General features: G+C 35.5%; 1 protein-coding gene across 1 annotated transcript in view; it reads right to left on the reverse strand.

Annotated features, from left to right (window-relative positions):
- Positions 1 to 17,142, reverse strand: part of MYH15 (myosin heavy chain 15) — a 107,257-nt gene extending 90,115 nt beyond the window's left edge. Inside the window, exons 1-7 of the mRNA XM_058186017.1 lie at positions 17,076 to 17,142; positions 11,849 to 11,995; positions 11,238 to 11,341; positions 7,621 to 7,764; positions 6,551 to 6,707; positions 2,798 to 2,825; positions 1,926 to 2,019 (exon numbers count right to left, since the gene is read on the reverse strand). Coding sequence (XP_058042000.1) covers positions 1,926 to 2,019; positions 2,798 to 2,825; positions 6,551 to 6,707; positions 7,621 to 7,764; positions 11,238 to 11,341; positions 11,849 to 11,939 — 618 coding nt within the window. The 5' untranslated portion in view covers positions 11,940 to 11,995; positions 17,076 to 17,142. The remainder of the gene's footprint in view (positions 1 to 1,925; positions 2,020 to 2,797; positions 2,826 to 6,550; positions 6,708 to 7,620; positions 7,765 to 11,237; positions 11,342 to 11,848; positions 11,996 to 17,075) is intronic.
- Positions 17,143 to 17,963: the final 821 nt, after the last annotated feature.

Here is a 17,963-nt window from a genome sequence, read left to right on the forward strand (position 1 = left end):
AATTAATGGAAAAACATACCTATTCCACTAGGACAATACCAAAAATATATGTTGTAAATAATCAAAACAGCTGTGATGGCACAAAGGCAACACAGGCAGTAAATAAGTACTTTATTAGCGCCAAACTTTGCCCCCAACATCCCTTTACTCTCCGGTCTGGAGAAAAACCCTTCCACAAACCTGTAAGCAGAGAAAACTTCTAACCATAATTCCAACAGGACAAGATAAGTTAATTAATCTGGCAGGGCAAGCAAGATAAGGAATTCCAGAATTGAAATAGCAAGGCTGTAAATTAAACCAGTTGGGAGGATGCCAGGAACTCAGATAAAACAGTCAACACCGATAGCCACCAATAGCCTTCTGCCACCGATAGCCTCCCAACGACCTGTGCGCTCCCACAGAGCAGGCCTGCTCCGGGTGCCATCAGCCAAACAGTGCCGGCTGGTGACCCCCAGGGGGAGAGCCTTCTCTGTGGCAGCACCGACCCTATGGAATGAGTTACCTCCAGGGTTACGCCAACTTCCCGACCTCCGTACCTTCAAGCGGGAACTGAAGACTCTGCTATTCAATCGGGTGGGACTAGCCTAAATATTATTTTAATTTAATATTTTAGTCTAACTTAATTTTAATTGAATTTTAATTGTATTAATCTATTTATAATTTTATATTTTAGGGTTTTATATCGGTCTTTGACCGTTTTAGTTTTAAATTGGCCGGTTAAATATTTCATTTTAAATGTATTTTAAATTTGGGATTTGTATTGTGTATCTATGTATTTTAATTAAGGCTGTACACCGCCCTGAGTCCTTCGGGAGAAGGGCGGTCTAAAAATCTAATAAATAAATAAATAAATAAATAAATAAACACGAATGTTAAATCAGCATTTGTTCCCGAGAACAGCCCCTCCCATTTGCCTCTCCTTTTAAACTCCAGCTTCAGGTATATCTTGTGAAGGGGATCGGGGCCCTTTCCTCCCTCATAAGCCACGCAACCCACATTGCTCTCTTTTCTCCCTTCTTCCCTACGTGCCCTAGGATGAGGAGGGGGTGGGCTTTGGTCTTCATCAGAACCCCCTCTGCCTTGTTCTAACTGTCCCCTGCTCTGCCCAGCCTGACTTTGCCGTTCCCCAGTTTCCTCCACAGCCAATGGAGCCGCTCTCTCGCTCTCTGTCAGTTGTTCCTCTTCCATCTCAGAATCAGACTCCAACAGGGGCATGACAACAGCAGTGTTTTCCCCCTAGGTCGGAGGCATTTTATACTGCAAATTTAACTAACTTTTATAATCATTCCTTTTTTGTCTGAAAGAGAGTGTAGGAAATCTCTTAGAAATTCACAGCTGCCTTACAAAATTATTGTTTTCGACTTTATTTGGGAGAAGCCAAGAGAGACTGTCTATGGAGATTTTCAGTCATGCAGGTCATGGTTTTCCCAGAGGTGGTTTTTCAAAAGGTAACTGGACTTTCTTGTTTTTCTTTGAAGAAGTTTTGCTTCTCATCCAAGAAGCTTTTTCAGCTCTGACAGATGGTAGGAAATGGAAGCATTTATATTCTTCAGTCATTCCATTTCTCACCATCCAGTCAGAGCTGAAGAAGCTTCATGGATGAGAAATGAAATGTCTTCAAAGAAAAACAAGAAAGTCCAGTTGGGGAGAGAGAGAGAGACAGAGGGAGAGAGGGAGGGAGGGAGGGAGAGAGAGAGAGAATTTAATATACCTATAAGCTATACCTGAAGCCCAGTCATCACTATTGTAACAATGGTACAAACTTTTAAACCTGTTAAACATACTGGAGAAAAGTTAAACTTACTGGTGAAAAGATTCATGGTCTTTTTACACTTGGAATTTCTTTAACGTATCATAGGTAATTATTATGCTATTTGTGACTGTATAGTCATTGTTTATACAAAGTAAATGTCATTTGTATTTACATTTTTTTTCCCAGGTTCACCAATTGCTGCAACGGTGGCAAAATACTGAATGACACGTTTTGTGTTCACAGTTTTGCCAGCACCAGATTCTCCACTGTAAACAAAAGAAAGATGATAGAATCTCAACATTTTAATTTACAAGAAAATACAACTTGAAAATTAAGCTTTTTGTAATGCTATCTTTCCCTTAAAAAAGGGGTCTTTCAATGAATGTTTATAGAAAAATGGGACTACCAGAATTTGGTTACAACAATCCAGATGACCTCTATGTGGCAAAAAAGAGACAGTGAGAACTCTGCTGCCATCTGGTGGTTACCCGTATAACTGCAGTACAGACATAGTACACTAAAGAAAAGAGGAAAGTTTGTCCAATATGGAGGATAAAGACTTTCTATAGGTAATGGTAGTGACGCTAGCTCATAACCAATGTGCCACTGAATAATAGTTATTTATGAGCAGTTTCAGATAAAGGCTGTTCATGTGATGCTTTTAATTGGGTGTTGTAGCAAATAAGGTACTGGAATAAAAGAAACTTGATCTTAATTCAGCATAGTTTTTAATATGTTCTGAAAGTACTTCTCAAACAAGATCCATTTAAATCTACAGTTCATATATGTTAGGAAGGAATACTAGGACAATTTATTTGAAATGTGCCATATTTATGAGTTAAGATAATCTCAATAAAAAAACTTTCATACAAACCAGGTTTGCTTTTAGGACATAAGAGCAAATTTAACTGTACGCCAAAATGGAAAGTTTAGCAGTCAAGAACAAAATGAGGCTCCTATAGATTTTCATGTTCTGCTAAAAATTCTAGACACTATTACAAAAAGTAATTTTTCAATATAAAGCATCTGAGAAGAGTCACTTACGTAATCAGCATTGATTGGTTCTCTCGATCTATGAGGAAGACAAAAAAAAACCTTCAACAGTATTTCCTCCTCCTAGATTATTCTGAGGAAATGCTTATTTTTAAAATATATATTTTAGGGCATTCTTGTCAAAAAAAGTAATGAAGAATTTACTACAGAGAATCCTACAGGAAAATGTATCATCCTGATCATAATAAAAATGACTTTGGTTGTTCTAGTCTAGTGGATGGTAGTTGTCAGCAGCATTCAGTATAATTGACTATGGTATTCTACAGAATTTGGAAATTGGAGGGCCAGTTCTGTTCTATTTGTATCTGATTCTGCTGATAGTGAGAATATGAGCAATATGGGGTCTGATAGAGCTTAAGGCTGTTATGTTATTGAACATTTATATGAAACTGTTAGGAAATTTCATCCACCACTTTGGCACGAAATAACAATATGCTGATGACACCTGGTTATAAAATTGCCAGCTCTGACTGAGCTAGAAATTCCATTGAAATTTTGAATAGTTGTACAATTGAACTGTTCATTGTTCATAAGTGCCCATAAGTGCCCATAGTCACTTATGATTTTAATTATGCCAAGAATTGCTATTCATTAGTAAATAACTAGAAAATCCAATAACAGCAGACATAGTAGTTTGAACAGGGCAATTCTCTCTCCAAAGCAAGAATTTCATGACTTGAGGGTGCTCCTAAATACTCAGTTCTTGCTCTAGCAGTTGAGTGAAATTGTGGCTATGGGTTCACTGCCTAACTCTGATTGAGGTCCTAATTATAACATTATCTAATTTAGGATGCCCTAGTCATCCTCAAAGGCACTTCAATGTACATTGTGTTACAATAATCCAACCAGTGGCAGTGACAGGAGGCTCCTCCCGTCCACCCAGATGTCATCATAGAAGCTCTGCGCATGTGCAGAAGGTTCTGTGCATGCACAGAAGCACCATGTGCAAGCAAAGTGAGCACGCGCACACTCTCACAGTTCTGAACTGGTAGCAAAGGTAAGTGGAATCCACTACTGAATCCAACCAAGTGGTGATCAACTACTTGGTTGGATTATTGTAATGCACTGTACATTGAAGTGCCTTTGAAGATTACTCAAAAGCTGCAGCTGACAGAGTATGTGAGGGCCATGCTGCTGAGAGGAGAGCAGTACAGATTAACACCAGTTTTAAGGTCATTGTGTTGTTTACCAGTAGGTTTCCAGTAGATCAGCTCAAAGTGCTCCTTTTACCTTCAAAACTTCAAATGCTCAACAGTGAAATATATTAGGCAGAGCCTTCCTAGAATTGAATCTGTCCACAAAGTCAAAACATCTAGAGAGCTTAAGACCACCATTAAGAGATGCCTATAACTTGGTAGAACAATGGTATAGGAGTATATGATTATCCCTGAGGTACATTCAGCCCCTTATTTTATTTAAGAAATAAGTAAATCAGTAAAAACCATATTATTCCAACATGCTTTTGACCCTTGCCTGGATATATTAGTCATAGGAATTTTAAAGAGTATTTCAACTGTGTTTTTATGCCTAGTTGTTAAATCTTCTAGAGCAATGGTTCTCAACATTTTCTTCACCAGGGACATCCTTTAAATATCTTTTGTGGTCATGGATCCCCAAGAATTAAATCATAATATTTCTTCAAGGATTTGTGAACCTCCATGGTCTTGGATCACAGGTTGAAAACTGCTGATCTAGAGTCCCTGAGAACTAGAAATCTTCTCACTATGCTTTTTTTATAACAACAAAAATTATCCCCCCCCCCAAAAAAAAGATTGGCGGGATCTACAGATATTATTAAATAAATAATCTAGTTTAAGAGATTAAGTCAAACGGGCCTTATTTTTGCATCATAACAAAAATCCTGCCTCTTAAAGTAGATATTTAAATACGAGATAATTATACAAGTCGGTAAAATATACTATTAGGGCCTGAAGAATTATAGATTTTGTTTGGCATTTGTGTATATTATACAACATTCATTTTTTTAATGTATAACATATTATTTAGTATATTATGGCCTTTCAGTGTCAGTAAATAAAGTATCCATTTGTACCAGACTGCTCTTTAAATTGCTATACACAATTATAGTCTGTAATATCCATAAATGTTGAAAGCAGTACAAATAAATAGTCTCTCCCGGATGTCAAGCATGCATCACTACTGCCCTCTGATGGAAGAAATCTAATATGCCACAATGTGCAATGTGGTCCAGTTTGGATTATGATAATCACAATCTATCATTGCAGCAGTGCAGAAGGTAGATCTGAGTTGGTGATAATCATACATCATTTTGATATATTGAAATTTAACTCAACTAAAGGCCACATAGATTTATTGTGCCAAATGTGAGTGAAGCTAAGAATCATAATTCCTATGCTTCTAGAGTCTTCACTTTTTATCTAGTATCTTACATTGTGGCATGCCTAAGGAAGGGGTCTCCAAACTTGGCAACTTTAAAACTTGTGGACTTCAACTCCTAGAATTCTGGGAGTTGAAGTCCACAAGTCTTAAAGTTGCCAAGATTGGAGACCCCTGCCTTAAGAGATCAACCCTCTCATCTCTCCAATTTATCATATCTATGAATTAACTGGATGAAGTGTCACCATCTGTCTGTATGGACTGAGGCTTCATCACAATTAAATTATTGCAACTAGCCATCAGGCTCCTTTGAAGGTTTTGAAGATCCAAAATGACAGGCTCAAGTTATGATAGCATCTATTTTGTTTGTCCATCTGACACCAGTATTTTGGGAGTTGCATTGGCTGCGAGCAGGTTTCCAAATAATTGTAATCAAAAATATAATTGTATACAATAATGGAATACAATTATTATTCTTTGATTCTCTTTATGGCTCTACAGGACAGATTGATATGCCTGCCTTATGACATCTAGTAGAAGAGTTTACTGAAGCTCCTAATACCTAGGAGATGCTAACATCAAGAACTCTAGGGGTTGGCCTTCTTTATACCAGGGGTCACAGCAAGCTTTGCTGGCTGAGGAATTCTGGGACCTGAAGTCCACAAGTCTTAAAGTTGCCAGGGTTGGAGACCCCTGCTTTATACCATTCTCACTCTTCGGAAGAACATAGTCCTTGAAATATGTAGTCCATTCCTTTCAGACCACGCTTTTCCAAAAAGTTTTGAGGATCGATGGATACTTGAATAATCCTGATGGTATAGTACTAAGAATTGATATCATACTGACCTAGGAGGGTTTTATTGTTATATTGGAATGTTTTGATTTTCTGTTAATGTCTCATTTTTAGCTTTGTTTTAATCTAATTAATGGATCATGGAGTATACACTGCTCATAAATGTGTCTAATTGGAGTAGCATATAAAATCCATAGATAATCAAATAAATAAATAAAAGTAATTTCAAATAAGATATCTTCATGTGCTAAAAATCTTTTAGAAAGCAGGATATGCTTTCCAGTATAGAATATGCCTTTTCTTTTTTTAAAAAATGTATTTGTAGGCCAGAATGAAGATGACATCACTAGAAAAGTCATAGTTGAAACTTTGGTTCCATTCTGTACAACTTTTTTTTTTAAAAAAAAGCAAATTAGAGAATTTAAATCCAGCAGAGGTTCAGTATACCTAAACTATTTTAACTAAAAAACTGTACTGCTGTATGTTGGTGATTTGTCATCAAATGTTAACAAACTGATCTGGGGACACTCAAGGCTATATATACACATACACATAACTTTTAAAAAGAATTGTGATCAAATAGATTTACTTACTACGCAACATATCATGATATGCATTATCTGCAATGGAGAAGATGTGGGGAGGAGCCTCTGAGCGTCTCTTCCCTTTGTAAGCAGAAACTACTTCCGTTTTGTAGACAGGAAGCCATTTGTAAGGGTTTATTGTCACACAGAAGAGGCCTGAGTAAGTCTAGAAATGAAAAGAATGGATACCAAACTTTTTAATAAGAGGAATATTGTCTCTTCGTGTCAGAAGAACTAAGGAGTAAGGGTTGTTGTTGTTGGGGAAAAAAGGAGCATGAAGGAGTATTAGGTATATTCACTACTTTGACTTATTTATAAAAATAATAAATGTGGGTTAAAAAAAATCTAAAATAAATGCAACATATAAAAAATCTATGCAACCAAACAAAGAAACATCATCATTTTAAACATAATTTAAATAATCTTCAGACAACTTTACAATTATTAATATGCTTAATTTTAATAGCCAGCTGAGGAGAGAGTTCTGAACTTCAGAGGTCTGTAAGTTGCGAGTTGTACAACTTTGCCTTTAGACAATGCTGTTCATTTGCTGTTCATTCAATTGCCATATTCACACATATTTCTCTCTTTAGATTTTTTTCAGAATAAAAAGATGTGATGAAAAATAATTTATTTATTAAAGAATCATTTCCAACATCCTTGACCCAGAACAAAATATCCATTGACTCTACTGAGCCTAAAGTATTTGCTTTCTTCCATTTTGGAAACAGCCTTCCCCAAATTGTTGTCCTTTAAATAGGCTGATAAGGAGAAAGTTCACAATATTGCTAAAGTAAATAGAGGAATGTATCACAAAAATTATTTCATAAAAATAATTCCTGAACAATTATTTAGGGCAGGGGTCTCCAACCTTGGCAACTTTAAGCCTGGCAGACTTCAATTCCCAGAATTCCCCAGCCAGTTTTGCTGGCTGGGGAATTCTGGGAGTTGAAGGCCTCCAGGCTTAAAGTTGTCAAGGTTGGAGACCCCAGCTTTAGGGGAAAACATTAAGGCATTCTTCTACAAAAATATGTTCTTCAAATAGCACATTTTAAGATGACAAAGTAAAGAAATCATACATAAATCATCCAGTTAGAGTAGCGTCTGTACAAATTATATAGCACAGAAGCTTCATTTAGATGGGTCAACATAGCCATATCTTCAATCATGTCAAACTTTGGAGGGTTCATCTGCTGAACATCATCTTCTTTTACAGTAACAGTCTGCAAAAAAAGAAAGGAACTTTTAATTAGATGCATTCTATTTCCCATTATTATTAATTTGAAAGGTATTTATGTATATCTCTATCTTCCATTTAGTTGTGTCTGATTCTAGGAGATTGCCTGGATAAGGTTTCTTAGAAGTGGTTTGCCATTGCCTCTTTCCTAAGGCTGAGATAAAAGAGATTGACACAAGATCACTCAGGTGGCTTTGCCTCATGCCCTAACCATTACACCAAACAGATTTTCAGATAGGTAGCTGACTGGCTGACCGGCTGATAGGACAAAAAGTGGGGGGGGGGGGGAAATCAACAATAGGATGAAAAAAGAGAAAGAAAAATATCTAAATAAGTGAATTCTGATCTTTGCAGCTGTTACACTCCAGGTCAATGCCTGGAATGCACTATATGACTCTGTGGTTTCTTCCCCAAACACCCAAAACTTCAAGTTTAATTTGTCTACTGTTGACCTCACCCCATTCCTAAGAGGTCTGTAAGGGGCGTGCATAAGTGCACCATCGTGCCTATCGTCCCTGTCCTAATATTCCGTTTTCTTTTACTCTTTTCATATATTCAAATTATGTTTATACTTTTACCTGTTATATATGCTTGACAAATAAATAAATAAATAAATACAAATGTAATTATTATTGTTGCCACCCTCCCAGATCACATAACATGTTCCTTTTTTCCCTAAACAATCCTTTTCCCAAAATCACCAATTCATTTTTGTCCATTTTCAGGAAAAAGTCCATAAAAGGTTTCTGGTCTTTTTATAAAAGTAGTTATTGTTCCTCTCCTAATAAACAGATCAATTTAACCATTTTAGCAAGTTCTACTTTACTTTACTAAGTTCTACTACTATTTACAAATGCAACTTAAATTTTAAACAGATCAACACAGTCTTGTACCAATATCTCTTGGGATGATTATCAAATAGAAAAATTAAAATGTATCTCTTATTTTAAAAATTATGGAATACTATTGCTGTTTGTAAAAGATAGGTTTGTAATTTTGTTTTATAAAGCATGGTGTAGAAATTCAAATAATGATAATAGCAGATTTGAGGTGTTCAGCTATTAATAATGATGATGGCCATCTAAGAATAAATTAAAAGCCATCTGACATAGAGGCCATTGAAGTGATGTCCTGGTGTCTGGAGACCGTGCGGGTCTGGATGGGGAAGAACAGGCTTCGACTCAACCCTTCCAAGACTGAGTGGCTGTGGATGCCAGCATCCCGGTACATTCAGCTGACTCCATCGCTGACTGTTGGGGGCGAGTCATGGGCTTCCACAGAGAGGGTTCGCAATCTGGGCGTCCTCCTGGACGTACGGCTGTCTTTAAAAGACCATATGACGGCCGTCGCCAGGGGAGCTTTTTATCAGGTTCGCCTGATACGCCAGTTGCGTGCCTTCCTTGACCGGGACTCCCTGTGCATGGTCACTCATGCCCTCATCACTTCCCGCCTGGACTATTGTAAAGCTCTCTACATGGGGCTCCCCTTGAAGGGCATCCGGAGGCTCCAACTGGTCCAGAATGTGGCTGCGTGGGTAATAGAGGGAGCAATTCGAGGCTCCCATGTAACACCTCTCCTGCGCAGGCTGCACTGGCTTCCGGTGGTCTTCCGGGTGCAATTCAAGGTGTTGGTTACCACCTTTAAAGCGCTCCATGGCGTAGGACTGGGTTATTTATGAGACCGCCTGCTGCCTCCAATAGCCTCCCATCGACCTGTGCGCTCCCATAGAGAGGGTCTCCTCAGGGTGCCGTCAGTCAAACAATGTCAACTGGCGACCCCCAGGGGGAGGGCCTTCTCTGTGAAAGCGCCTGCCCTCTGGAATGAACTGCCTCCAGGGATTCGTCAACTCCCTGACCTCCGGACCTTCAGACGCGAGCTAAAGACCTGGTTGTTTTATCGCGCAGGGCTGGCCTAATTTAATTTTAACATGGGTTTTATCATGGTCCTATTATAGTTTTAATTTTGTTTTGGCTGAATTGAATTAGATTTTTAAAATGTTCTTAATTTTTATGTAATCCATTTTTATCTGGCTGTAAACTGCCCTGAGTCCTTTGCATGCTTATTTAAAAACATTCCAAACAACTGAGCAATGATTAAAATGGCTATTGACTGCTGAAATTCTTTAAGATCGTTTACAATGCTTTTTGGGGAATGTACAGAGAATTACAAAATCTACCTTTATCATTTTATAAAGTCAGATCTTTTTATTCTACTCTGCTTATACTCAGTTGCTTTGTATTCATGCATGTGACATAGAAGAGTTAAGGTTTTGTTGCCCATTGCCTCTGAGAATATTCAGAGCTGTCACAAGTACTGCAGCTTAACCAAGATTGGAAAGATAAGTATGACCCAGAGCCTCTACATAGAATAGAATAGAATAGAATAGAATAGAATAGAATAGAATAGAATAGAATAGAATAGAATAGAATAGAATTTTTTATTGGCCAAGTGTGATTGGACACACAAGGAATTTGTCTTGGTGCATATGCTCATAAAAGAAAAGATACGTTCATCAAGAATCATAAGGTACAACACTTAATGATAGTCATAGGGTACAAATAAGCAATCAGGAAACATAAGTAAATCATATGTGCCCACCCTGATTCCCTCCAAAGATAGCAGCATAAAAATGTATGGTTGCTCCCACAACACCAGGAATCCCCTATACTTAACCACCCATCCATCTTTCTACTGAACCAATAAATCAAGATATGGCCCATCTTTATATAATTACTCTTGTGCCATTAGCCTCATGCATGATCAGCCCAAAGCCTCAGATCCAAAGTTGTGTATGTATTTGTAGGGGACTTTGTTCAAGTTGCTACAATAGTTGTCCCTGCAGGACAAGGTAGAAACTGCTGCACTCTTTTTAAAAGGACTTATATTTTAGCATTGTCATACTGCAGTATATATGAGCAAATGTGATGTAGTGATAAGACGTCATGCTATAATCCAGGAGACCCATTTTTAGGCCCACAAATTCAGCTAAGTAACCAATCACTCTCTCTCAGCTCTGTGAAGAAGGCAATTTCTTGCCAAGAAAATTATAAGGACTTTTCTCTAGACAGTCACCAGGCGTCAACACCTGAAGGATGTTGGATGGATGGATGGATGGATGGATGGATGGATGGATGGATGGATGGATGGATGGATGGATGGATAGATGGATAGATGGATAGATGGATAGATGGATAGATGGATAGATGGATAGATGGATAGATGGATAGATGGATAGATGGATAGATGGATAGATGGATAGATGGATAGATGGATGGATGGACGGACAAAGGCATAAAAATATAAAGGCAATCTCCAGCTATATGTGCTATTGCTTTTTTGTCTTGGATTAATTGATCTTATTGTTAAAGCGTCTCTGGACCAACTGTTTATGCTGGCTTGTTGTTTCTCTGTCTTGTAGATCTTGCACTTGTGACCTATCAAGCAGAGAAGGTTCCTTACCTTCCCATCTGTTGTCTCTACAGTAACTTTGCCACCACCACTCTCTTTGATCTCTGCTTCAACATATGCTTTCTTTTCATCAGGAATCCAACATTTCTTCTTTCCTTGAAAAGAAAAACATTTTTGTCATTATACAAGCATGCGAAATACTTAAAATTGTCAAATAACAGCAACAGCTGTATAATATACAATGTTCTCTTAGCAGTATTTAGGCTGCTTGCTTTCTCTAAACGCTTAACCCATTTCCTAGATCAAGTAATGCCTACAAAATCTATTCAGATAAGGCAATTTTAAGGTGGGCGGGCTTCAGTTCCCAGAATTCCCCAGCCAAATGTTTTCTTCACCTCAAAGAGGATAGTTTATTTAAATATAAAACAAACCAATAAATAATTGGTCCTCACCTGATATTATAAACTTTGCTTGATATAACTAGTGAGATTCTGTGATTCAACCAGAATAATGTTTTCCCAGACATCAAAATGGCTAAAATCCAAGTTCAAACCTACAATGTACCTTTTATATCATAACTTTCAATTATATTGTATCCGATCAGATATCTGCTTTACCAGTCTAGGAGAAATGATGGGCAGAAAAATCACATTATATCTTACCATCAAAGGCCACTGTCTGCAATACCATGATTTCCTTCTCACTTTTTCGGAGGAAAGGTCCAGCTTCCCCGAACTCCGACATGTCCATCATCTTGGCAAGCAAAGTGAAGGATGAAGGCTCACAAAAGAAAAATGAAGCAAGCTAGCCTACAAAGATAAAATGACAAACTCAAAGTAGTCCAAACAGAAGTAGGTAACATCTTTCCAATGTTATTCTATTCTATTCTATTCTATTCTATTCTATTCTATTCTATTCTATTCTATTCTATTCTATTCTATTCTATTTTCCAACATAGCCAAACATAGACCCTGAACAAATAAAAAGAAAATCCGTATATTTGAGATTAAGAGATACAGTTGCATCAGAAAAATCATTCCTGTTAAAGTAACAGGACACTAAAGCATAGAAAAGGAATATGCTTCTTGGTCGAAATAACAATTTTAAATTAAAATATTGAACTAAGGCTGGTGACATCCAGATTCAAATTCCTCTTCAGGAAAGAAAGCTGACCAGTTGCCCTTGGGCTAACCATTATCTTTTAGCCAATTTACTTTGCGGGATTATTATTATGGAAGAATGCTGGAGAAAAACTTACCACAAATACTATATTTTATTCTTAGTGGAAAAGTGGGCCATACATTGAGCAAATTAATTTATTATTTCCACTAAGAATACAATATAGTATTTGTGGTAAGTTCTTCTCCAGCATTCTTCCATAATTTGGAAGCACACTGCTCATTCTCTGCAGCAAAAGGAAACTTCTAAAATAATATAAATTTAATAAATGAATAATTAAATTAAATTAATTAAATTAAATTAATAAATGCATGTTCTAAAACCCACAGATAACATTGTTCCCCAGTTCCAAACACATACATTCATTTATTCTTTAAATGTTTCTGTTGTTCTGGTTTCTATAGGACTGCTCACAATAATTTAGCAGTACTGATTTGATTGTGCACATAATTAATTCTATACACATTAAGATTATTCTTATTTCAGGTCTCCTTTTTTCAGGCCTAAATGATTCATTTGGAACATTTTCAATGTATATCATCCAGCATTTAATTTTTAGGGGAATAGAAAAATAATAATCAGATTTAATCTTCTCTGGGAACATTATTTCTGATACGGACACCATTTTGTACCTAATACACAACAATTTGCTGATAAATTTTTTAAAGCTATATATGTCCCACTATTGTGCCATAATGTGACAATCTGTCTGACCTTGAAGAGATATACTCCTCCTCCAGAGAATTCAGCTTCCCACTCTTGTTCTACTCCTAACACATCCTAGTGCATCCAAATATGTTGGTACCACAACCGTTATAATTGCTTACTAATTCTGCCAGCTGGCGATTGTAGGAGTTAAGGAAGGCTGATTTTGGCACACAATGTTGCCATATTGAATCAGACCATTTAGTTCAGAAGTATTTATGCAGATTGACAGCAACATAGCTAACAACTAGTCACAAACAACTGAAACAGGCAGAATATGGTTCAGTAATATATTACCGGAGGAAGATTTTTGGATTTCAAGGTTTACAATATTTAAAGCAAGTCAGAGAATTCAACAAAGAATACAGCCATTTAAAGTCAAATTTGATTTTCTTTTACTTAAATTATTTTGTACTGTAATGATGAATGCATCCTTACTTTTATTTTGAGTGAGCAGTTATATAAATTGATGAAGCAAATAAAATAATGCATACTTGAAATTTAGAAAATCAAATACCTTTTGTTCTTCAGATTTTTTGTGGAGTGAATGGAAAAATTCCTTGGAGATATTGTGACATTTAGTATATAATTGCTAATGCACCATTATAATTTCTAATTATTACTGTTCTCTGAGTGGATTACAAAAACCAAGGAATAGCAATTCCTTCTTCTTGCAGTGAACATAGAAATCTTGTAACATTTTGCTAGAATTTTCTCATAAAGGGGAAACAGCCAAAAGATTAAATAGAACCATAAACTGTTACAGGTTCTGAGAACACTCAAATATGAGATGACTTATGATACAAAATGAATTAGCCACAGAACATATTGCTTATTTTTTCCTCAACTTTTGAATTTAAAGATAACTTGGGATTTAGAAACTTACACTGGATTCTAACTATGAATTTGAATAAAAGTGATACTGCAATCTTTTAAACATATGATTTTTCTCCAATATAAATGAATGTTGGTATCATCAACAGGTTCATTCATTCATTCATTCATTCATCTTCAAAGCAAGCAGGCCAAGAGACTGTTCAGTTTTTGTTTATTTTATAGTAAACATGAATACTACCGTGTTTTCCCGAAAATAATACCCTGTCTTATATTTTTTTGAATCCCGAAATAAGCGCTTGGCCTTATTTTCAGGGAGATTTTATTATTTGGGGATGCGTAGAGCAAGATCTGCTCGTCTTTCCATCTTACCTGATTTCCAGTTCTGTGTTTAAATATTTTTGGGAAGGGCTTATTTTCTGGGGGAGGCTTATTTTAGTGCATGCGCTCAAAAACCCAATTGGGCTTATTATCAGGGGATCTCTTATTTTTGGGGAAACGGTAGAGCTGTGCATATTTCAAAAATAAAAGTAATAATGGAAGCTATGTTTTTTATTAAAAGGACCTAATCTAAAGCCATTATGAGTCAAAAGAAGACTTACTATATAAAATTTCTAACATTCAAAATGGTATTACATTGTTTCATTATACAAAATAAAATAGTTTCTACATTCTTGTATCAGCTCATTTAAATTTAAAATTTCCATATTTTGATGAGTATTAATTTTGCTATTTATAAAACAGATAAAATTATGCCAATTTCTGTACAATAATTATTTCCACTTCTCAAGCTGAGCAATAGATCAAATCTTATAAAATCATTTTTCAAGCAAAAATAGTTGCAGATATTTCAAGAGTCATGAAAATTAACTTTGCTGCTAGAAGCAGGAAACAATATGATTTTTGCTTTGTAAGTTCCATCAAATATACTGTATATAATATGTTTAAATTTGGTAGGAACTCCTTCATTGTTTAGTTATTGCTTTAACCAAAAACTATCTACTATTGAGCTCACCCCATTCCTAAGAGGTCTATAAGGGGCATGCATAAGAGCACAAACGTGCCTACCGTTCCTTGTCCTATTGTTCCTCTTCATTATATCCAATTAATATAGTTATTACATACTTATGCTCATATATATGCTTATATATTATATAGTTATTTCATGTTAATGCTTATATATACTGTTAAGATAAATAAATAAATAATAAATAAAAAATAAATAAAAAATAAATATTATTTTGTCAAAGATTTCCCTCAAAATTTTGAGTCTTTACTGCATTTCCACCTAAAATGGAACAGAGTCTGTTTTATTATAACCATCACCTATTCGATAATTATGTATTTTATATAGAATTCCTATAGGAATTAAATAACATAAATGTAAGGTCTTACAATATAATTCCTGCTCTGAAACATATAAGAGTGCCATATGGCGCCATCCAATGCCTTGCCTAAAACTGACTCCTAAACTTGTCTCAAACCTAGTGTAGGGTCACCAATAAATACAACAAATAGGAGTAAATTTATTATATTAAACTTTTGGCTTGTGCAGAATGATTATTGTTTTCTCAAAAACATGGGTTTACAAGTTCTAGTATCCTCTTTGCTCATAACATGAATTTAGCTGAGACCAAAGTAACCATGACACTTTATAGATTAATAGTCTGTCTCAAATGCATGCTTTAACTTACTAAATCTTTATTAAAGGCAATTGTTCCAGATAGGCCCTTCATTTTCCACAAGGTCAGATATACAGTTATACATATATACATTATACTATACACTCTATCTGATATAGAACCCTGCTTTTTATCATTTTTAAATAATTGATAGGCCTGATAATTTTGCAAAACTTTTGAAGCCTTTTTTTTACAGTTATCCAAATGTACTAGGTTTGAAAGAATAAGGAGTGAGAAATTAAAGAAATGCATTTTTCCCTTTATATTACTTTTTGAATGTTGCTAGTGTTAATGTTTTTGTAAATAAATTAAACAGAAGGATGATAATAGCCATCCCTGATTAGTTCCTTTTAAAACTAGACATTCAAAAGAATAATCAACATTAGTTTTTATTTGTGCTCTTGATGTTTATATATCTGACATAATAGCTTCTTGGTGGTAATTCTATCATTTCGTACAAATAAGATTTATCAAAAAGAAAACCTTGGTTAAAAAAAAAGTGGGAAGTAAGACATGAGTCATTTTTGTGTACAACAAATGACTCATTCACTGAAAACTACATTGAATGCAATTGACCTTTGCTTGTAATTTTATATTATCAGTGACAAGAAATCTCTCCAGGATTTCTTTTATACGTTCATTAATAAGGATCACTGTATCAAGATTTTTATCCCAAAACAGAAAGTCTGAGTAATCTTTATAAATTTTCAGCTATTAAGGTTGGAAATAATATGAATAATCTTTTCCATACAGGGTTTCTCATCTGTTGAGATATTCCATAGTCTTCAAGTATTAGACTAATTTCAGAAAGGTCTCATAATGTGCTATACAAACAATGGCAATAGGATGTAATTCCTGGGCTAAAGAAACATTGGACAGAAATACTAAGTAATGTTAAAAGTAGGAAGAAATGGAATTCTAATCTGTGGCACAAATTAGTATTGACTCTTTAAAATAAAAGAAAAGAAAAGAATGCTTTTTTTAAAAAAATGAAATTTTGGAGAGTTAAAAAGAAGAGTATTATGAATAAAAACAGGAAGAATACAATCCAAGAAAAATCCCAACAAATAGCTGTATACCACTGCAGTGATCAATATTTTCTTGTCTACAATAAGAATTGGTTTAAACTATTTATTTCTAAAGAATTCCGGCTCAGCTCTTACTTAATCTCAATCCACAATCTGTTTAAATTGTATCACAGAATGAGTTCCAATGATAGTTGGAAAAAATAGAAAATATGACTAAAAATTTATCAGTCTATCTTTAATATAACACAGATCCCAATCTCTTTCAAAAAACTAAGCATTTAATACGTCTAAACTATACATTATTGACAGTAGGTCACCACTACTAAAACAATATTCTCTGTTTATGTGGCTAGCAAAACTAAACCTTAGCAGAAAAACATACAATACCAATCAAACTTTATAGGACACCAGGCTCAAAATATACTCATATATCTTCAGAAAGAAGAGAGGTTAATACCTACCCTGGCAAGAAAAGGACCAACTAAGGAGATTCTACAGTTCCTGGCTTTTATACATCTTTCACCAAGGTCATTGATGATAGGGACGTAAAAGGCATCAATAGTTTCCCTTGTTTCTAAATTTGGCAGCTGGTCCTAGAAGAAGTTGAGGAGGGTGGGGGAAGAAGGCACATTTCAAAGTATGTGACATTTTAAGGAGAGGGATTTATTAATTAGTTTGGATTCTAACTCTTTATTAAGCAATGCAAAATTTACAAAGTAAATACAAAGATGTATTGCTGATCAATTTAAAAGCAAAATAAAGTAAAATAAAATAAACTTACCTATAAATACAAACCTGCAAGACAATCCTGCAAAGGGCTTGTCAAAATACTAAATTTTGGACATGAAGGTTTCTAGTCCTGTAATAAGTTATAGGAGGGAGAGGAAGGGGGGATGGAATGGATATATACTTCTTGCCGTCTACAATATCTTTAGTAGTCCGGGAGAATATTTTGGCACTGAACAGTTTTACTACCCACTATGGGTAACATTTACTAGGATCCCACACCAAACAGATTGCAAACTAAGGCGACTAATAATTTGTTATTCACTATCAAAATTCAAATTGGCATCACAGAAATATTTGTAATAGCTGGCCAGATTATTTTTAACTTGTTTCCGTGAATAATATATATTTTTTATTTGCATTTATATCCCGCCCTTCTCCGAAGACTCAGGGCGGCTTACACTATGTCAAGCAATAGTCTTCACCCATTTGTATATTATATACAAAGTCAACTTATTGCCCCCAACAATCTGGGTCCTCATTTTACCTACCTTATAAAGGATGGAAGGCTGAGTCAACCTTGGGCTTGGTGGGACTTGAACCTGAAGTAATTGCAAGCAGCT

The sequence above is a fragment of the Ahaetulla prasina genome, chromosome 5 (assembly GCF_028640845.1).
Source record: "Ahaetulla prasina isolate Xishuangbanna chromosome 5, ASM2864084v1, whole genome shotgun sequence".
Lineage (NCBI taxonomy): Eukaryota > Metazoa > Chordata > Lepidosauria > Squamata > Colubridae > Ahaetulla > Ahaetulla prasina.